This window comes from Physeter macrocephalus, chromosome 16 (assembly GCF_002837175.3).
Source record: "Physeter macrocephalus isolate SW-GA chromosome 16, ASM283717v5, whole genome shotgun sequence".
In the NCBI taxonomy this organism is placed as follows: domain Eukaryota; kingdom Metazoa; phylum Chordata; class Mammalia; order Artiodactyla; family Physeteridae; genus Physeter; species Physeter macrocephalus.
This window is the reverse complement of record NC_041229.1, coordinates 61,640,883-61,663,129: the sequence shown is the minus strand read 5'-3', so window position 1 is coordinate 61,663,129 and position 22,247 is coordinate 61,640,883. Positions and strand designations below refer to the sequence as shown.

At 44.7% G+C, this 22,247-nt stretch overlaps 1 protein-coding gene across 1 annotated transcript in view; it reads right to left on the bottom strand.

Moving 5' to 3' along the window:
- Positions 1 to 22,247, bottom strand: part of DNHD1 (dynein heavy chain domain 1) — a 78,264-nt gene that overhangs the window by 33,671 nt on the left and 22,346 nt on the right. Inside the window, 9 exon segments of the mRNA XM_007102994.3 lie at positions 1,239 to 1,446; positions 1,995 to 2,089; positions 2,475 to 2,673; positions 2,775 to 2,902; positions 7,847 to 8,193; positions 8,195 to 8,331; positions 8,815 to 8,972; positions 13,628 to 13,871; positions 13,962 to 14,227. Of these exon segments, the coding sequence (XP_007103056.2) occupies positions 1,239 to 1,446; positions 1,995 to 2,089; positions 2,475 to 2,673; positions 2,775 to 2,902; positions 7,847 to 8,193; positions 8,195 to 8,331; positions 8,815 to 8,972; positions 13,628 to 13,871; positions 13,962 to 14,227 (1,782 nt within the window).

The following is a 22,247-nucleotide window of genomic DNA, read 5'->3' as shown; positions in this document are numbered from 1 at the left end:
TACTCATTGAACCTAGTATGCTCACCAAGAGTCAGAGTGTGTTTGCAAACTTGTTTGTGTGAGTTAAAATTTTAATTCCAGAATTTAATCTTATATCATGTTAACCACTGAAATATGGGTGGCAAAATAGTTGCTGGTTCTATGGAAACTATGGAAGGGCTTCAGTAAACTACTAAAAACATGATATTAAATTAGATATAGGCAAGTCGATTTTTTAAGATTGTGAAATTATAATAAAAATCTAGAAAAGTTCTGGATTCAGATAGCTTTACAAGTGTCCTCACGTCACTTCTCAACTTTACAGAAACTGAAAGTGGAAATAGCAGATGATGTATTAACGCAAGAAAGGCAGTGATCAGCTTCTATCACTTGACTGCAAATCAAAGAAAATCTCTTGTCTTTAGGTTAAAAGGTTAGTAAATAAATGTACATTATATGATTTAAGCTAAAAGAACAATCTTAAGCCATGTATGCATATTTTAAGATTTCCCTGTTTAACTAACTTTTTGAATTCGCCAGTTGGGTTTCAATTAGGCTGGATAAGAGAATTTCTCCTTTACTTCCCTAATTATACCATCTTGAGTGCCCGTACATACGCTGCTCCCTCAGCGTGGCATGCCCTTCTCCCCTTGCAAATTTGGCAAACTCCTACTCCTTCAGAAGTCAGAATGAGGCCTTTGCCTAAGGGAAGGGAAGATTTCTCTAACTCTCCCGGTCCTTTGATGTTGGTCCTCCTTCTGAGATGCTACTGCCCTCAGTTAGGTGCTCTGTCATGCACCTGTCTCTATTCTCTTGTCTCTCTCTCACTGGACTGGGAGTCCGCAAGGGACGGGACTTCAGTCTGTAAATCTCAGAGTCTCCTGCATTTGGCTCAGAAGAGGCAGGTGAGTTTGACGAGGGAATGACAAAGGAGTTAATGAGTGGGTGCAGTCTAGAGGACAGAGCCTTGAAAGCTGGAGAGACGTGACCATGAGGAATTTCTTAGCACACCCAGAAAGGGGAGGACCTTTGCTGAAGAGGCCAGGCATTGGGTGGGAGGGAGTGGATGGGGGGCTCCCAAGAAGATTAAGACTGCACGAGAGCTACATGGAAGATATTGTCTCAGAACAGACTGATGGCTCAGGCTGTCCAGGGGGGAGGGGGCCCTGGCTAGAGAAGCCAGATCCGGCAGGGCTTGGGGGATGAATACGCTTCCCAGCAGCAGGGGCTTTCACTGGGCCACGAGGGCCGGGTCTCACCTGAAAGGATGAAGGTGCCACTATCCTTGCCCACTACCTGCCACTGGGGGCTGCGGGGAGCTTGTCTCTTGGAGCGCTCTGAAGCTGGGGGCTCATACGGCACATGAAGGATGAAGTTGAGCAGTCGCAGCTGTCGTGCTTCCCAGGTCCGCTGCAGCTGCAGTAGGGCCTCTTGGGCATGAGTCCGTATGTTTTCACACCGCCAGATCTGGAACAGTTGGGTCTCAGGAACCAGGACTGGCTAATGGCTCAGGGGGTAGACTTGGAGCTGGGACTCGAGGGCCAGGGCCCAGGAGAGTGGAGGTCTCAGAGATGGAGAGTGGGACCACCAGGCTTCAAAGACAGGCCACCAGCATCACACTGTGACCTAGGGCTGCTGCCCTGAAACCCACTTTTTTGCAAGGCTCCAGCTGAGCAGACAATGCCTCAGTCAGCTCATGCTCTTTTGGGCCAGGGTAAGTGTTGGGGGACACCTGCCATCCTGTGTGCCCACGACTTCAGGGCTGCCACCCACTTCCTTCCCCTGGAAGGGAAGGGACATACTTTCCATCACAGAGCGTCTGGAACCATCCATCGGATCCCCATAGCCTCCAGGCAGGCTAGCAATCTCAACCCCACACCACTACAAGCCAGTACCCACTGCCCCCCTTGTCTCAAGGGCCTGCTAAGCCTTAACTGGCTCTATTAGAGCTTAGCAAACAGGCCCTGGGCTTGGACCACCTTTCCTCTGTGGGCGGAGAGCGGGGGGGAGCCCACCTGTTTGATTCGATCTGTAAACTCCAGCAGGGGACAAGAGAGCAGCTGGCCCACTGTTAGGAGCTCTATGTTGTGGAGATCGCCTAACCCTAAGCCTGGAGGGGGAGGGACAACAAGTCAGAGCAACTCTCGGTCTTTGGCAGGGTCCAGCCCAGCCCAGCCCAGCTCCCAGACAGCACGTCTCAGAGCACGACACAGAGGCAAGGGCCCAGAACCTAAGGTCCAGAGCACAATTCAGAGTCCAGAGGTAAGACTCCAGCCCAGCCCAGCCCAAGTCAGCAGAGAGGACACACATGGTAGTGTGAGAGGTTAAGAATGCTTGTCCCCGTGGGGGAAAGGAGGCTGTGGTCCGTGAGGGAAGGCCAGGGCAACCTGGGGAGGAAAGGTGTTTCCAAAAAGAGCAATAGGGAACTTAGTTGTCCCATTGTTCAAACCCTACGTCCTTCCCTTCCCCTCCCTTCTGACTCTACCCAAACCCACCTCGCAGAAGGGCTTGGAAGTTGACGTTCTGCAGCTGGAGGCTGCCCAGCCTGGTGAGCGATGGCAGGAGGCTGCGGAACTCCTCCAGCATGTGCATGCAGCGCTGCAGAACTGGGCTGTGCAGCCCCAGGGTTGCAGTCATCTGGGCTGCCTCTGTCAGCCAGCCATCTGTCTTCTCCTGGGCCATAGCCAGATTGAACTGTAGGGAGAAAGGCACATTGGCAGCTGGAGAGCCTTCCCCACCCCGACCCCTGCAGACTCTCCACTCCCAGGCTGGGGGTCCAAGGAGGGTGTCAGCACCTTGGCAAAAGCCATGCATTTCCATTCGCTGATATTTTCAGAGATGACTCGGTACAGGTGCCAGATGCGCTGCTGCTGCACAATAGGACGGCTCCCACAGACTGGCAAGGGCACAGGACTCTCATCCCCTGTGGGATAGGGCTTGCTGAGGCCTAGGCTCTGTGCAGGGCTGGGGGTGGGCGCATGATGGGGGATGGTCAGTCAAGAGCCCATAATGACAGAAGGGAGGGTCCTGAAAGTGCCAGGGACAGGGCGGGCGTGGTTGTCCAAAATTGTTCAGTACAATAATCCAAGGGAGAGTTAGTCCAAGGAAAGAATATCTAGGAAAATGTGATAGTGATGAAAGGGAAGGATTCCTCTTCTATTAGCCTCTGTCTCACTTATGCCACTCCGGCCACGCCACACTCTTTACTGTTGCTCAGATACACCAGGCATGCTCCCTCCTGCTGAGGGCCTTTGACTGGCGGTTCATTCTTCCTGGAACACACTTCCCCAGAAAACCACATGGCTCGCTCCCTCACCACATTAAAGCCCTTCCTCAAATATCACCTTCCAAATAAGGCCTATGCAGCCCACCTCGTTAAGAACTGCTAGCCACCCTCCCTGGCATTCCCAACCCCTCCTAACCTGCTCTACTTTTTTTCTATACCATTTATCACTTTCTAACATATTCCATCATTTGGTTCTATTTTATGTTTATTATTTGTTGTCTTTCTCCCCCAGCTAGAACGTTCAGTTCATGAGGGCAGGGGTTTTGTCATTTGTTCATTGATGTACTTCAAGCATGGTGCACAGTAGGCACTCTGCAAATATGTGTTGGACAAATGAATGAGTTCAGTGAGATGCATATGAAAAAAGACCTGGCCCACAGGGAGGACCATAAGGGGTAAATGGTGATGCTCCCTATTGTGTCTGTCTCTGACCATTATCCCCTCCCTTCATCTCACAAGCTTCTGCATTAGTTCTTAACCAAAATTTATATTCATTTTTGAGATTATGTGTCAAAAGTAATTTGTTATTAATAATAATTATAGTACTGAGGTTTGCAATTTACTTAAAAGACATCAGACCAGATTCAAGAATATTGCAATAAAACTGTCATTCTCATTCACTTGAATTCCACTGTACCTTCTCGAGTGAGAGAAAAAGTAAAAAAGCTACACCCAAATGCTGAGAATCATGCATCTTACATGATGCATCATCCATCATGGAGGTCTGAGAATCACTAGGCTATCAGAGCTCTGATCTAACCAAAAAACAAAACAAAACAAAACCCAAAAAATCACACACACAAAGTAAATTAAACTCTTTAAATCTTCCTTTGTCTGAACTCAAAAGATCCAGCTAGAAACCCATATGATTTTTTTTTTTTTTTTTTTTTTTTTTTTTGGCTGCACCACGAGGCTTGAGGATCTCAGTTCCCAGACCAGGGACTGAACCCGGGCCAGAGCAGTGAGAGAGTTCCGAAGCCTAACCACTGGACCACCAGGGAACTCCCCCCATATAATCTTTGATAGCAGTTGTCTTAACATTAAATATTGAACAAGTAAAGAACTCTCTTTGTAAGAAGGAGCAGATATAGTATCTCCAGACACATGAGAAGATAAAGACAAACTTGAGGATTGTCTATTCCATAAATTCCATTGCATTTTAAAACTTTTTATTTGGAAATGCTATCAAACTTTTTAAAGTTGCAAAAAAAAAATAGTAAAAAGAATTCCTGTATACCTTTTATCAAGATCACCTTTTGTTAACATTTTACCCATTCTCTTTACCATTTGTGTTTACATGCTCTGTGGGTGTCTGGGCAGGTGTGTATACACACACAAACGCATAATTCTTCTCTGAACTATTTAAAGTAAGTTACATATATCATGTCCCTTTACCCCTGAATACTCAAGTGTGTATTTCCTAAGAAAAGGGATATTCTCTTCTACAACGTTGGTACAATTATCAACTTCATATATTACATTGATATGATACTTTTATCTGACCTACTGTCTGTATTTCAATTTTGTCAGTTGGCCTAATAACGTCCTCTATAGCATTTTTTTTCCCCTCAAGGACAGCATCCAGCCTAGGGTCAAGTACCATATTTACTTGTCATGTCTCCTCAACTTCTTTTAATCTGGAACATTTCCCCAGAGTCTTTTGTAACATAGACATTTTTGAAGTAGACAGTCCCCTTTCTCCCTTTTTTGTTAACAGAAAGTTTCTTGTGCTGTGTTTGTATGCTTCTTTTCATGGCTGAGGTTGTAAAATCACTCTCAGCTGGACTGTTGAATCGGTAATGTTGTGACCTCTGGGTATCACGTCTGGAGGTACATGATGTCCATTTGTGTCTCATCTGTCCCTCATTGGCGATATTAATTTTGATCACCTTCAAAATGTTGCCCAATTTCTCCACTGAATTATTACCTTTGCAACTAATAAGTAGTCTCTGAGGGACACTGTCTAAGACAGTGCAAATATTCTGCTCCTCATCAAATTTGCGCCCGAATTTGGCATTCATTCATGATCCTCACCCAATCCAATATTTACCATGCTGGTTGGCAAAATGATGATGTTCCCTCTCCAGCCCTCCCTTCACACTGCCCAGCTGGCTCTGGCATTCTACTGTAAGCACAAGTCCTCGTTTCTCCCTCACTGATTTATCTACTTAGTATTAGTATGGATAATACATTCCTGTTTTTTTCAGTAGTTTACTTTGTACTTACAATGGTGGTCAAATTGTCCCAGATTTGTCTAGTTGGCATCTCTTCTGTGTCCTTGTGCCATGTCCCATCACTTTAAAAAAGAACTTAACACTTCCTTACTTTCTGGCTTAAAAAGATATTCCACTCTCATCTTGTACCTACCCTGCCATGGCCCTGGAATCATTCATTCTCTGAGGAGCCCTGATTCCTTTTAGTGGGGAATGGTATTAGAAACTACGATCTGGGAACAGTGTGGCTCCTTGCTATTGGAGTGTATTTCCTTCTTGGTCTCTTCAGTAGACAGAGCTAGGAAATATGTTCATGTATACATACACATACATACACTTATATACATATACATGTGCACTTAATCATACAAATACAACATGTGTATGTGTGTTTTAAAACGCAATGGAAATTTCAGGGACTGCCCTGGTGGCATAGTGGTTAAGGATCCGCCTGCCAATGCAGGGGACACGGTTTCGAGCCCTGGTCTGGGAAGATCTCACATGCCGCGGAGCAACTAAGCCCATGAGCCACAACTACTGAGGCTGCGCTCTAGAGCCCACGAGACACAACTACTGAGCCCGTGCACCGCAACAATAGAAGCCACCACAATGAGAAGCCCGCACGCCACAACGGAGAGTAGCCCCCACTCGCCACAACTAGAGAAAGCCCACGTGCAGCAACAAAGGCCCAACACAGCCAAAAATAGATAAATAAATAAATTTTTTTTAAAAAAAAGAAAGAAATTACAGAGTAGACACCACAGAAAATTGAAGCTTATAAGACAAATTCACATTTCCCCAGAACTCAAAAAAAAAAAAAAAGAATAAAAGAAGTAATGATGAAGAAGGTGAAAGAAATGGAGAAGAGATCCAGGAAATCCAACATACAAATAAAAATTCTGAAAGGGGAGCAGAGCAATTGTAAGAGCCATTATCAAATAATCGAAAAAAAGATTACCTACAAAGGAAGAAAATCAGATTGATATCAGATTTGTCCAAAATGATAAATGTCAGAAGACAGTGATGTAATATCTAAGTCTGGACAAAAAATTTTGTGACTTCAGAATTCAATATTTAGCCAAGCTGTGATATAAGGACATTATACAGTCATTCTTAGCCATAAGAAGTTTAGAAATTTTAACACCTCCAACTCCCTTCTTAGGAAAAAGAAATACTCAAAGAATTATTGCAGCCATCCAAGGAAGGAGTGAAAATAATGAAAAGATGTGGTACTTTAAAAATAGGCAGTGGGTAAATAAAACCATTAAACCTTAGATATCAAAATAGTTGTTAACACAGTTATAGAACAAAGCAAATGTCAAAGGTAGTAAGTAAAATAAAAGTTACGTAGTGGAAAATAAAGAGTAGTATTAATGGTCTGGATCTAAGATCCTAGATTATTTTAAAAAACTGGGAGTTTGGTGAGGAGACAGGGATGGAAGAAGGAAGTAAAAGCAATGCCGTGGGGTTTCCTGGGCCTGACCCCACAAGGCCTGAGTCCCCTACTCTGCTTTTCCACAAACATCCCAACCACTAGCAGGAAAGGTCAAGGTCTGGTCTACATCAGTTAGAGTATAGGATGAGGGTCTCCCAATACTTGACCAAAGCAAAAGCCCCTTGTTTGAGGATGGTCCCAGGGTGTCTTCCACCTCACATTTGGTCAAATGGCCCTCCCTGGGATTGAGGATCCCACAGGCAGAGATGGTAACGGTTGGCAGTTGGCCAAGAGGCAAGTCAGAAGCAGTGTGCCCTTCCAAGGGATACAAGTGACCGACAGAAGTGACTGCACCTGAGAAAAGAAACTGGAGCCTACAAAGTTCTTTACCTGCAGAGGGGAGCCAGCCTAGCTGCACCCCTGCACAGAAGGGCTAAGGCGAATAGTTCTGTCCCGGTCTCCTCCTAGGGGCCGGTGAGGCCTTTAGCAGCCACCTCTCTCCACCACACTGGCTGGAAGCAGTGGCCGTGGAGCATCAAGACCCATTTTTATCTGGGACCTGCTGCCTGGTGTAAGACTGGGTTGAACAGGGCTACACGAAGGCTAAGGACTACGATGAGGACACCTTTACATTTCTCCTGCACAGGCTTTTAGCCCTCTGACCCCATCACATTCTGATGGAACGCTCACCTATTTGCCTTCTCTACCAGACTGTGTGCCCCCGTATCCCCACCCTAAGCACAACCCTTGACATAGCCAATGTATTTAGATTTTGTCCTGCAATTTTCACATATAAAAGAGACTAAAATGAAGGTATGTGATTCCCAAGACTTGCTTAGGGTCACCCAAGATGCAGGTCCCTGAGTCCCAACCCTGATCTCAGTGGGAGGGGGCATCCCAGGGTGGCGATGGAGGGGGCGGGACCCTCGGTACCAGTGAGGGTGGTGTAGGCGTGGTGCAGTTCACTGAGGCCACTGGCTGTGTTCTGGAACTGACGCTCCAGGGAGACGAGCTGGCGTTCAGTGCTCCTCTGCTCCTGCGCAGGGTCCATGAAGGGGCCAGACAGGGCCTTCCCAATCAGGCCCTCCAGCTCCGCCAGCGCCGTCGCCATCAGCTGCTGCAGCTTAGGCACGGTGGCATGTCGCTCACTGAGCAGGAACCCTGAGGCCTGGCTTTTCTCAAACTGGAATGACTCCCATGTGTCCAGAAGCTGCGGGGCAGGCAGAGGGCAGTCAGGCAGAGGTGGTTATGGGGGAGGGGCACTGGGCGAGATGGGAGAGATGCCTTCTCACCGAGATGTCCAGTGCCTCATTCTCAGCACTGAAGACGCCAGAGTGGCTGCGGACGAGCTCATAGAGTGACCGCGTATATTCCATTCGCTCCTCCAGCTCTGTGTACCGCTCGTTGGCCTCATTTAGCTGCAGGGACTACACTATGAGACCAGCACTCCCACAGCCCTTTACACTTCTCTAGGTCCATCCTGAGGGGAACTCCCACCTGCTAGAGGCTCCAGGCCCCAGCAGCCACCTTTTAACCAACTGGGATCAGGGCAATCTGGGATCAGATCCCACATCTGACCTAGGTCTCCCTGAAGACAGCACCATTCCTCCCCCATCAGATCGTTGCCCTGATGGCAGGGTATGGATCCCTACTTGACTGTACAGAGAGCAGAACTCGGTCTCTGGAAGCCAGACTTTCTCTCTCTCTCTCCAAACACCAGGGCCTCCCCCTCTCATGAGGATATTGAGGCCACGTGAACAGGATGAGAACTGATAAGGGCAGACCACACACGTGAGCGCCAAGCCCCATCGAGAGCTCAGCTGAGACTCGAAGGGACTGTGCTGCGCATGCGAGCGGGGCGGCCCTACATAAGCTGGGAAAGGAGAATGGGGAGAGCCCACCTTCTGGGAGCACCACGTGAGGGCGTGGATGTCTGAGTTGATGGTTTGGAAGGCCTTCGTGAAATCTGTGAGCTCTGTTATTAGCTGCTGACCGCGGCTCCGGCATTCGTTCTGTATCTGTTCAAGAATGTCCTTCCTGATGCTCCCCAGCTTGGATTCTGAAGACAGGAGAGAGTTAGCCATGAAGGGGTGAAGCGCCAGGGCAGCGTGGCGGGGCTGGAGTGGGAGCAGGTGGAAGGGGCAGCCAGAGCGTGAATTCCTTCCCTCAGTCGCTGAACACTTACTGGACCCCTGCTTGGTGTCCAGTCAGCTGCAGTGCACTTGGGCCTGTGCTGGGCACCAGTAGACAAGAGTGATGAGTGAGACAGAAAGTGTTCCCACCCTCAGAAGCTCACAATATGGCAGCAGAGACAGACATATAAGGGGATAATCACATACCAGTGTGATAAATGCTCTTCAAAGAGCCCTCAACCTGGCTCAGTGAAGGGGCAGGAGGCCTGAGGACGCTGGGGAAGGCCTCCTCAGGGACGGGGACATTGGAGCTGACTGTATTGAGTGGTTAAGGCTTCCAGGGGCACGCCAAGTGGATGAAAACGTGTGCAAAGGCACAGGGATGCCGTGTCCATGAAGAGCAGAATGCCCCCCACTGATAAACATTTTCTCTCTGAGGAGTCTTCCTGCCTCTGCTCTAGTAGAAGAGGTACCGAGAAGAGTGTGTAATCTGCCTTTTGTTTTTAAGGATTAAAGGAAAGAGGCTGTCAGGTGGATTTGGGGCTAGAAGATAATCTTGGAAGCTGGCTTTGGCAATATGAACACCTCCACTGTCGCGGAGGACAGGAATAATACCAGCATGATACCTCGTCAAATCTAAGATACCACTGATTGTAAGAAGCACCATTATTTTACATACACCACGAAAAAAGAAAAAATGATGCCATCAATTATAATACACCTCTTAAGTTCAGAGATGTTAAAACATGCACAGAGCAGCAAAATACAATGTAGAAATAGGGTATGGAGTATGCCACAAAATATAGTATAGGGTGCTTACTACGTGCCAGACACAGTGTCAACTACTTTACCTGTATTAACCCATTTAATCCTCACAAAACCCTTTGAGGTAGATACTATTATTGCCCCTGTTTTAAAGATAAGCAAAGTGAGACTCAGAGAGGTTAAATATCAACATCACACAATGCTAGAGCAAGGATTCAAACTCCGGCAGCCTGGCTCCACTGTGTTATATTTTATGCTTTGAAGGGTGAAAAGGAAATTAACTCATCCTCCATGAGCATCTCTGCAACTGGAAAGTAGGACAGTGAGTTCCAGGCACAGATAATTGAGACGTACAGGGAATGGACCTGTTGGAGCTTTGGAGGAGGTAACGAATAGGACTTGGCACCAAGAGCTGAGACTGAGAAAACCAAGACAAGGGAATTTCTGAAGGGGGGGTACCCAAGGTTGAACAGAACACAAAGATGTGCACTTATCCTTTTTCAAACTATCCCATTGACCTATGACAGTAGCTAGGCCATTGCAGTGGTGCCGCTTTCTGACCAGCAGCACGGGGCCAGTGAAGACAGAGAAGAGCTCAACAGTGACACTGTGTGGTATAAGGGAGCAATGGACTGATAAAATACCAGGGCTCCTCGGGGTTGGAAGTTGGAGATGGATGGGAAAACACATCTGAGAGAGATTTAGGAGGCAGAAGAAAGGAAAGGATTTGGTGACAGGCTGGACGTGGTGGAGTTAGGGAGAGGGAAGAGTAAAGTAGGAACTCAAGTTTCTGGTGAGGCCAACTCATAACAGTAGGTAATTCAAGTAACAAAGTCGCACGATAAGAAGATAGAATTAGATCAGCAAGAAGGATGAGAGTGGACAGAAGGGAATAAGGTGAAATGAAAAAAATTAAGCATCTACTGCATGCCATACTCAATGCTAGGAACATTGCAAATAATATCTCATTTAATCCTCCTTCCCATAACCCTGTGAGCGACTACATTGTTATGCCTATGTTACAAATAAAGAAACGGAAGCTCAGTGATCTGAAGTCATGCAAACCGGTAAAAAACAGAGCCAGGATTCTGAACCCTGTGCTTTCATCTCTCCATCTGCTCCTCTTGAAGAGGCCAGTTGAACCTGGACTAAGGACCAAGAAGCCAACAAACTAGAAAGAACACTGACTTCCTGAGCAAGAGTGGAGCAAAGCCTGCCCAAAACAGGGTCAGAAAGAAAGCAGGCCAATCACAGGCCCTCCTGTTCCTGCCTTGCCAGCCTGAATCCCCTGTGCATTTAGGAGCGAGGGCTGGGGAAAGAGCGGGGAGTTCTGAGGTCTAGAAGATACCTAAGGAGGTGTGCGCTTTCTTCTGTGGAAGAGCAAAGGCAGGGAGGGCTAGGCAGGCAAGCACTTTCAAGCAAACTCTTTCAGGCCCAGCTCCAAGGCCTCCCACCTTATAAAGAAAGCAAGCCTGGGGACTTCCCTGGCGGCGCAGTGGATAAGACTCTGCGCTCCCAATGCAGGGGGCTCGGGTTCGATACCTGGTCAAGGAACTAGATCCCACATGCATGCCACAACTAAGAGTTCACATGCCACAACTAAAGAGCCTGCCAGCTGCAACTAAGGAGCAGGCGAGCCGCAACTAAGGGGCTGGTGAGCTGCAACTAAGGAGCCCGCCTGCTGCAACTAAAACCTGGTGCAACCAAAGAAAGAAAGAAAGAAAGAAAGAAAGCAGGCCTGGAGGCCATGGATCTGAGAGTATCTAGTCTCTGCAGGAAGCAGACACGATTGGTTACTGCCATTCATGGGTGTTAGGTGACAAAACCTCTCTGTTTCCCAGAAGAACAAATCACCAGCTTCCCAATCTTACCCCTCTGTGTGTTTCTCCACAGCCATCTCCTGCGTGGAGGCACTCAGCTAGTAACCAGTAGCATGAGACATCCTTCCCATGGAAAAGGAGGAAGAGAAAAGAGGAACAAGACTAGGTCTTAAACCAGATATCTCAGAGACCCAGGGAGACCAACTGGGCCTTGGCCTCATGGGGGTAGGTAGACACATGAGGTGGGAAACTGAGGTGGGCTGAGTGGGGAACAGACAGCAGAGTGGGCTTGAGCTCCACTTTCCATGTATCACTATGGGGAGATACCCCCTTGCAGGGTGCCCTTATGCTCATGTGACATGAGATAGTCACAGAAGAGCAGAAGTCATGGTGTGATGTGTTGTGGCAGAAAGAGGGCCAAATAAAACGTTCCCAAGTCCACCACAGCTCCCAAATGGCAGGGGATACAGGAGATAGTGGAGAGTTGATAGCCAGTGGGCCCAGACAGGGTTCCTGTGTTGAGGGGCGAGGGACCCTTAAGCAGAAGCTATGGGGTGGCCAGCCTAAGACAAAGACTGGATGAGGGGTTCACTAAAACCCTAAGGATATGTAATGTCAGCAGGAGCCAATGCAGAGCCGAATCAGCAAAGGTAGACACTCTGGGCTCCTATTAGCCGGGAGAATACACGCCAGCTACACCAGCTCAGGACACAGCTGCACAGGAGCAGCAAGGTCAGAAGGAGGGCAGAGACCTCAGGGAAGTCAACAGAAGCCAGCAAAGAAGAGCACACAGCCCAGAAGCCCTCTGTAATGCCGGGGGCCACCTTGGCGAGGAAAAGGAGTAGAGGACACTTGAAAATCAAAACAATCCAGAACCGTAGTATGAATTTTGAATTGACCAAATACCCAAAATAGACTGAATTAGACCAAAAGTGCTGGGTTTTTTTGTTTTGTTTTGTTTTGTTTGCGGTACGCGGGCCTCTCACTGCTGTGGCCTCTCCCGTTGCAGAGCACAGGCTCCGGACGCGTAGGCCCAGCGGCCATGGCTCACGGGCCCAGCCGCTCCGTGGCATGTGGGATCTTCCTGGACCGGGGCACGAACCCGTGTCCCCTGCATCAGCAGGTGGACTCTCAACCACTGCGCCACCAGGGAAGCCCAAAAGTGCTGTTTTAAATTTAAAAAAAAAAAAAAAAAAAGTGCACTTTCAATTGGAATACAGTTGTCCCTTCGGGGGATGGGTTCTAGGATCCCTGAGGATACCAAAATCCACACATTTTATAAATGGCATAGTGTTTGCATATAACCTATATATGTCCTCCTGTATACTTTAAATCATCTCTAGTTTACTTATAATACCTAAAATGACGTAAATGCTATGTAAATAGTTGTAAATACAATGTAAATGCTACATAAACAGCTATCGGTTCAAGTTTTGCTTTTTGGAACTCTCTGGAAATTTATCCACAGACACAGAACACGCAGATTGGGGGGGCCAACTGTCTCTTTTTTCACCATCAGCAGAATTTAGGGCTACAGACTAAGCCAAGATCAGTTAAAGAGAGTAACTTTTTATACATGCAAATTGTAGTGTCGATTTTGACTGCTGCATGTGGGGAGAGGGCACCCTTGATTCCTGAGAATCTCTGTAAAGAAACTGAGTTCTCCTAGTCTAAGGAGCAGGCTAGGATTTTTCTCAGTCACATTTGGTTTGAACTACTTCTGCGCCGTAAGAATAGACAGTGCTAGGTGACAGGGACACAATTCCTAGGGAGTATGGTGAATGAGTAGAGCCAAGACAGGCAGAGAGGCTGTCCTCTGCAGTGATCACACCTTCAGTTGCAAAGGGAAGGGCCTGGGACCTGGGGCTTTGGGAGGCTCTACAGGTCCAATGAGGGGCCTGCACCAAAGGTCCCTGGAGGACCCTGAAGGCCCAAGAAGGGCTGTGCAGATAAGGTACAGAAGGCAAAGGAAAGGAGGGAAGATAAGCAGCACTTACCCATCTCTACCTGTATGTCACGGCAGCTCAGCAGCAGCAACCTGCCTTTTGTGATCAGCTCCATAGGTATGCTGGAGACACGGGCCTGCCAACCATTTAGGCAGCTCACCAGCATCGCGTAGTTCTTGACAGGACAACCTCTCATAGACTCCAGTTTCTGAGGCCCCCAGGCTTGCAGGAACTCATAAATGCCTTTCATCCAGTGATGGTCCCTGCAGAATTCCTGCACCTCCCGCAGCATGCCCTAGGGGCAGACAAGGTGTTTAGGGCAGAGGTGGGTGGCTAGGATGGGAATAGGTGGCCACCGTCCCATTCTTCAAACCTCTGTCCTCACCTCCAGCAGGGCCTGTTGTACAGCCAGTGCCTGCTGGATTCGAGGGCTGTTGTCCAGATCCTCTTGCAGCTGCTTATAATTGCGGGGCAAGTACTGACCACGCAGCCGGTGCCCACAGACCTCCAGGGCTTCAGTAACTGTGTGAGACTTCCAGGGCCACACCAATCCTATACTTGGACCGCAGAAGATGTCCACAGCGTCGCTGGGCTGGCCCTGGAACTTGGGCATCATGAAGTCCGTGTACGAGTCCTCCTCTTCGTGTTCTTCTAGTGGGGTACATGCCATAATTGTCCCTGAGTGTCCTCCAGGGACCACACACAACCTCTCCCTCTACCCTGAGTGTGTACATACACATTACACTCGCATACAAACACACACACACACACATACTTTCTCTGTTCATGAGTGAGTTTACACATACATCTACATCATAAACACAGTACCAGACCCACCGAGGGAATTTATTAGTTAGGGTTCAGGTGCAGAGAACAGAATTCAGTCTAGCTAGTAAAAGCAGGGAGGAAATTATTATAGATTATTACATGGGTTGTGAATAACTGCAAGAGCTGAAAAACAAAAACACTCTAGGCCAAGTGTCTAGGGCTCTGTGCTGCCTGGCAATTTGGGATGTCATTGCCATACCACCAGCTACATAAGCACATGATCATAAGCGATTACGAGCGCCACCAGCAGAATGGATGGCATATGCCCTGCCCCTCTCCCCTACTTACCTCAATTCTGAGCTGAAGTCACATATAGATCTAAATCACATATGACTCCCAGCCACAAGGGGGTCTGAGAAACACAGTTTATAGCACTCTAGCCTCTGCACAACAGAGGAGGAGGTGAGAAAGGAAGCTGAGCAAGCCAGTCCTCAGTATCTGTCTTAGGAATATCCTTGAACTTGGCCTCCCCCTTAATTTTTAGAAACTGTTTAATTGCCAATTTTAGTATTTGTGTTAAAACTTTGCACAGAAAGGGAGAGGAAGCATCAAAATGTTCAGAAATTAGATCCATACTGCCAACACCTAAACACCACAGTGCCTGCAAAGGCCCATCCTCAGATCTCTTCTCTTCCCCATCAGTACTCACTTTCTAGGAGAGCTCATCCAGTTTCATGGTTTTAAATACCACCTATTTGCTCTGAAATATATGTCTAGCTCAGATCTCTCCCTGAATCCCAATCCCACTTAAACAACTGCCTAGTCTACATCTCTACTTAGATGCTTAATATGCACCTCAAACTTTTAACAGCCCCAAATGAGCTCTGATCTCTATCCATCCCCCACAGATTGCTCCTCATGCAGTCCTCCAACGTCAGTAAACGGGAACTCCATTCTTCCGGGTGCTCCAGTCAAAAACTTTAAAGCTATCTTTGACTCTTCTCTCACATACAACACAGCCAGCCATCAGAAAATCCCATTGGCTCTATGTTCAAAATATATCCAAAATCCAACCGATTCTCACCACCTGTACCACTGCCTTCCCCTCTTTCCCCAGCCCAAGTCACCATCAAATCTCACGGCATTATTGAAATACCCTTCTAACTCATCTCCCTGCTTTGGTCATTGCCTCTATCACTTTGCAGTCTGCCCTGCATAACCAGAATGATCCTTTAAAAATAATGCCAGAAGGGGTCCTAGGAAGATGGTGGAAGTGGCAGCATAATTTTGAAATCTATTCCAAATTCCCACATGAATTTGGTATATAAAATTGACAGAGCAATTAGACAGTAAAACGAAAAACCCATCTGGATAACATTTTTTAACAAAATGAAGACAAAGGATCCTTACAAACACTAAAATATAAGTGGGTAGGAATAAACCACCTACAGCCTCAAGACCCAAGTGGCATCGCCATTTATGGGGAAGGAAGCAGAGGAAGAACAATGGTACAGACTGACCTGAGACTAGGAAAACTCTGCAACAGCCAACAGACATTTTGTGGAAAGAAGAGGGCTAATTCGAGAACAGCAGGTAAAAATGGAAGGGGATTTGCCCGCTCCAGTAGCAGGTAGGTAAGGTCCGTAGAAGCTTTAGCAGTCTATGCCCAATGAGCTCCTAAAACCAACCAGCGAGGGCTCCCTTCTGGGACAGTGCTCAGCACTAAGGTGAAACTGCTGGGGGTAAAGTAAAAAGTGAGCAGAATGGAAGCAATAGAGAAAAAGAAAAGGTACAAATAAAACTGGGAGAAACAGAAACCAGGAAACCTCAGAAAGTTAGCCCCCATTTTTTGAACACTACAGAAAATCAACAGAAAAGGAAATCGAAAGGTTAGAGAACCAAGCTGTCTCCTAAAAGTTAGTAAAAGAGAACTTTTCAGAAATGAGTAACAGAAAAGTAACCAACATCAAACCCCATACAAAGCTAGTATAAGGAAAAAGCGAACAGGGAATAGAATAACATCTTTATAGACAATGAAAGCATGTCAGGAAACAGATCAAAGCAAGCCCATTTCAAAACAAGTCAAAAGACACCAGGAAAATGGCATAACCCATGAAAGAAAACCGCATATCAGAATTAGAAAAACTCAGAAATTATGCAACAGAACTCAGGAAAGAATTAGAAATAAAAGAAAACATAATTTTGGAATGGAAACTGAACTAAAAGGAAGATAAGAGCAAAAAACTTAACAGGTAAATAATGTTTTAAGAAAAATAGAAGATAAAAATAAGGATAATTACAAAATAAAAAAGAAATAAGGATTAAAAAATATTTCAAGAGAAAGGAACATACATTGGGGGAAAAGTGATAAGGATCCAAAACACATGTAATAAGAGTCCCTGAAGAAAAATCCAAAGCAAGGGAAGAGAACAATACTAAAAACCTTAATTCAAGAATACTTTCCTGAAATAAAAAAGACTTAAAGCTACATTATAAAGGAGCATACCTGAGAATACTATCTTAGAATGTTCAATACCAAGACATATTCTACTAAAATTACTGAATTTCAAGGAAAAAGGAAAAAATATTTTAGGTATCTAGGCAAAAAAAAAAAAAAAAAAGCAAGTGATTTATAAAGGAAATAAAATTAGATTACTATCAGATTTTTTGACAACAACTTTTAATGCCAGAAGAAAATGGAGTAATATCTTTAAGATATGGAAAGGAAGAACATATGAAGCAATGATTTTACAACTGGTAATACTAACTTTCAAAGGGTACAAACTATTATCAACATAGAAGAACTTGAGAATTCTGCTCCCACAAGCCCATCCTGAGGAATCTAAATAGAGAATGAACTTTGGACAAACAAAATGACTAAAAGAGACATCAACATAAGGACTGCTGGTGAGCATAAATATATTGTTACTTGTAGAACTAAAATGAGGTTTTATTCAATAGTAAAATTATTAAAAGCGTAAGAATATAGCAGAAATGACAATGTAGAGAATGCTGGTGATTCTCTTGCTTGCCAGGAGGAGAGAGCCTATCTGAAGAATGAAACCTTGGAAGGCATATTGTTTGACCAACTAATAGCCATTCGCTTCTCCCTTCTTCCATGGTGGTAGAGCCTATCTTCCACGAGAAACTAAAAATATCAGCCATTTGATTTCCCACACCTAGATTTTTACAATGAGCTGTAACAGTGCATCTGCTGGGGAGTTTCTGGAGAAGATTTATTTTCCTGATAATAAGTGAGAGTCAGGCAAGGAGAGCTTTCTCTCTAACCTTGCCTCCCCTTTTTAAAACATGACTTTGCTTGAGAATGGGATGCATGGAGCTGCAACTTGTCTTGCAACTACAATGTAGTAGCCTGAGGATGAAAAAATATTTTTAAAATTTATTTGTTTATTTATTTATGGCTGTGTTGGGTCTTCGTTTCTGTGTGAGGGCTTTCTCTAGTTGTGGCAAGCGGGGGCCACTCTTCATTGCGGTGTGCGGGCCTCTCACTGTCGCGGCCTCTCTTGTTGAGGAGCACAGGCTCCAGATGCGCAGGCTCAGTAATTGTGGCTCACGGGCCCAGTTGCTCTGCGGCATGTGGGATCGTCCCAGACCAGGGCTCGAACCCGTGTCCCCTGCATTGGCAGGCAGATTCTCAACCACTGTGCCACCAGGGAAGCCCCGAAAAAAGATTTTTGATTGCAGCCTCCCCTAGCACACATACCCTTCCAAGAGGATCTGTCCTTACCTAGAGCTAAACCCAGAATGGAATTGGGGAAGGATATAGAGACCCTGGTACTTGATGACATTTCTGAGACACTGAACCAACCATGGAAGCTACCTGGAGACTTCTTGTTATGTGAGATGATTGTATTGTTTAGGCTACTCTTAGGTCTTCTGTTACTTCCAGCTGACCGCATTCTCAGTGATTTAGAATTCAAACTCACAAGTAAGATCAAAGGACTAAGAGAGAGAGATAAAGCCTTGATGACATTGCCTGAGCCCTGAATCCAGCTGAGCCTGAATCCAGCTGTATTCATTAATTTCTTAGTTATAGGAGCCAGTAAAAAATCTCCCCTTTTCCTTAGCTAGTTTTGAGTTAGGATATGTAATCCAAAACCAACTTGCACATTTAGGCCCATATAATAGATGTTTATAGCCAGGACAAGCATAGCTGAAGATTGGAGCCTCCTCCACCATATACACCCTTCTAAGAGGATATGCTCTGACCTATAGCGAAAACCAGTTAATTTGTACCATGACGCATTGCTCTTGCTAGATCTTATGGATACATGACTCTCTGTAGGGTAGGCTGAATCAATCATATTTCTTGTCTGGAAAATTTGAACTAAGTCACACAATCAGGAAAACTTAACTGAAAGATCATATATAGAGTCAAGAATGGAGTTGGTGCCATAGAAAGTCTAAGTCATTTGGAAGCAATGGTTATAAGGAAGCAGAAAGTTCAAAGGAAGCAGGGACAGCTAGTGTTAGGAGAGAATCAGGGGAATTGGGAAGAAGCACAGACAGAAGTAGAGATGAAAGGATAATCACCAATTTGAGAGACAGGGACTCTCTTCCTGACTTTCTAGTTTCAATTTCTCTGAAGTTTGGTGCTGCTCCAACTTTTCTGCCTTTGAATTTGGTAACTCTCTGTTTCGTGAGCTCCAAAACAAAGATGGGGTTGAAGAACTGTGATTCAAGGTGCCAAGACCCATGAGAGCAGTCAGGCAATATGATGCTATACAGTCAATTCATGTGTGCTTCTGAGCAATGGAAAGAAAAGCTAGTGCATTTTTAATATAATTTGGCGAATGCAATATCCCAACAGAACAGAACACTAATGACTTCGTAGCCGAAGTAAGAGTGAAATAAAGAGACCTGATATCAAGTAAATCAAAGAAACATAAGTTACCTGTCACTGCTGAGTGATTTGGGCTTCCATTTAAAATATATATGTTTTAGTATAATACATATGAGTCACGTGGAGCTGCATTTTAAAATATCCATCCAACCTGAAAGACCTAAATAATGATAGATCTTTACAGTAGGTTTCCTTGAATGAGTAACTCAGACATTTCACAAAGAGCAAAACATCTTGTCAAACATATTTATAGGACTTTTCATCGTTTCAAAATTTCTACACAGTGGCAAGAAAAAAAACTCCTTCTCCTCTCATCTATGAATCCGCTCACTGTTACATTGCTTCCATCTATACTTCCAGTTGCTGGTCATACTGTTCACACCTCACATTCCCAAGAGACCCTCCCTGCCATATGCAGCCCCCTGGAAAAATATACACTAAGGACAGTTTCGTTCTTTGCATTATATCTCTAAGCTAACTTCAACACCATTACAATAAAAATCTACTTCAAGAGATTTTTATAATAAAAATGAAGCAATCCTTTGTGCCTTTTCAGGGTTACAGATTTATCTTACCACACATATCAAAAAATATATATATTTTTAACATCTTTATTGGAGTATAATTGCTTTACAGTGTTTAGTTTCTGCTGTATAACAAAGTGAATCACCTACATGCATATGTATATCCCCATATCCCCTCCTTCTTATGTCTCCCTCCCACCCTCCTTATCCCACCCCTCTAGGTGGTCACAAAGCACTGAGCTGATCTCCCTGTGCTATGCAGCTGCTTCCCACTAGCTATCTATTTTACATTTGGTAATGTATATATGTCCATGCTACTCTCTCACTTCATCCCAGCTAACCCATCCCCCTCCCCATGTCCTCAAGCCCATTCTCTACGTCTGTCTTTATTCCTGTCCTGCCCTTAGGTTCATCAGAACCATTTTACTGTTGTTGTTTAGATTCAATATATATGTGTTAGCATATGGTATTTATTTTTCTCTTTCTGACTTACTTCACTATGTATGATAGACTCTAGGTCCATCCACCTCACTACAAATAACTCAATTTCGTTTCCTTTTATGGCTGAGTAATATTCCATTGTATATATGTGCCACATCTTCTTTATCCATTCATCTGTTGATGGACACTTAGGTTGCTTCCATGTCCTGGCTATTGTAAATAGTGCTGCAATTTGAACATTGTGGTACATCACTCTTTTTAAATTATGGTTTTCTCAGGGTATATGCCCATTAGTGGGATTGTTGGGTCATATGGTAGTTCTATTTTTAGTTTTTTAAGGAACATCCATACTGTTCTCCATAGTGGCTGTATCATTTACATTACCACCAACAGTGCAAGAGATTAATCCTTTGTCAGTTGCTTCCTTTGCAAATATTTTCTCCCATTCTGAGGGTTGTCTTTTAGTCTTTTTAATGGTTTCCTTTGCTGTGCAAAAGCTTTTAAGTTTCATTAGGTGCCATTTGTTATTTTAGTTTTTATTTCCATTACTCTAGGAGGCGGGTCAAAAAGGATCTTGCTGTGATTTATGTCATAGAGTGTTCTGCCTCTGTTTTCCTCTAAGAGTTTTATAGTGTCTGGCCTTACATTTAGGTCTTTAATCCATTTTGAGTTTATTTTTGTGTATGGTGTTAGGGAGTGCTCTAATTTCATTCTTTTACAAGTCGCTGTCCAGCTTTCCCAGCACCACTTATTGAAGAGGCTATCTTTTCTCCACTGTATATCCTTCCCTCCTTTATCAAAGATAAGGTGACCATATGTGTGTGGGTTTATCTCTGGGCTTTCTATCCTGTTCCACTGATCTATATTTCTGTATTTGTGCCAGTACCATACTGTCTTGATTACCGTAGCTTTGTAGTATAGTCTGAAGCCCAGGAGTCTGATTCCTCCAGCTCCGTTTTTCTTTCTCAAGATTGCTTTGGCTATTCGGGGTCTTTTCTGTTTCCATACAAATTGTGAAACTTTTTGTTCTAGTTCTGTGAAAAATGCCATTGGTAGTTTAATAGAGATTGCATTGAATCTGTAGATTGCTTTGGGCGGTATAGACATTTTCACAATGTTGATTCTTCCAATCCAAGAACATGGTATATCTCTCCATCTGTTGGTATCATCTTTAATTTCTTTCATCAGTGTCTTATAGTTTTCTGCATACAGGTCTTTTGTTTCCTTAGGTAGGTTTATTCCTAGGTATTTTATTCTTTTTGTTGCAATGGTAAATGGGAATGTTTCCTTAATTTCTCTTTCAGGTTTTTTATCATTAGTGTATAGGAATGAGAGAGATTTCTGTGCATTAATTTTGTATCCTGCAACTTTACTAAATTCATTGATTAGCTCTAGTTGTTTTCTGGTAGCATCTTTAGGATTCTCAATGTATAGTATCATTTCATCTGCAAACAGTGACAATTTTAATTCTTCTTTTCTGATTTGGATTCCTTTTATTTCTTTTTCTTCTCTGATTGCTGTGGCTAAAACTTCCAAAACTATGTTGAATAATAGTGGTGAGAGTGGGCACCCTTGACTTGTTCCTGATCTTAGAGGAAATGGTTTCAGTTTTTCACCATTGAGAACAATGTTGGCTGTGGGTTTGTCATATATGGCCTTTATTATGTTGAGGTAGGTTCCCTCTATGCCTACTTTCTAGAGAGTTTTTATCATAAATGGGTGTTGAATTTTGTTGAAAGCTTTTTCTGCATCTATTGAAATGATCATATGGTTTTTCTCCTTCAATTTGTTAATATGGTTTATCACGTTGATTGATTTACATATATTGGAGAATCCTTGCATTCGTGGGATAAACCCCACTTGATCATGGTATATGATCCTTTTAATGTGCTGTTGGATTCTGTTTGCTAGTATTTTGTTGAGGATTTTTGCATGTATGTTCATCAGTGATATTGGTCTGTAGTTTTCTTTTTTGTGACATCTTTGTCTGGTTTTGGTATCAGGGTGATGGTGGCCTCATAGAATGAGTTTGGGAGTGTTCCTCCCTCTGCTATATTTTGGAAAAGTTTGAGAA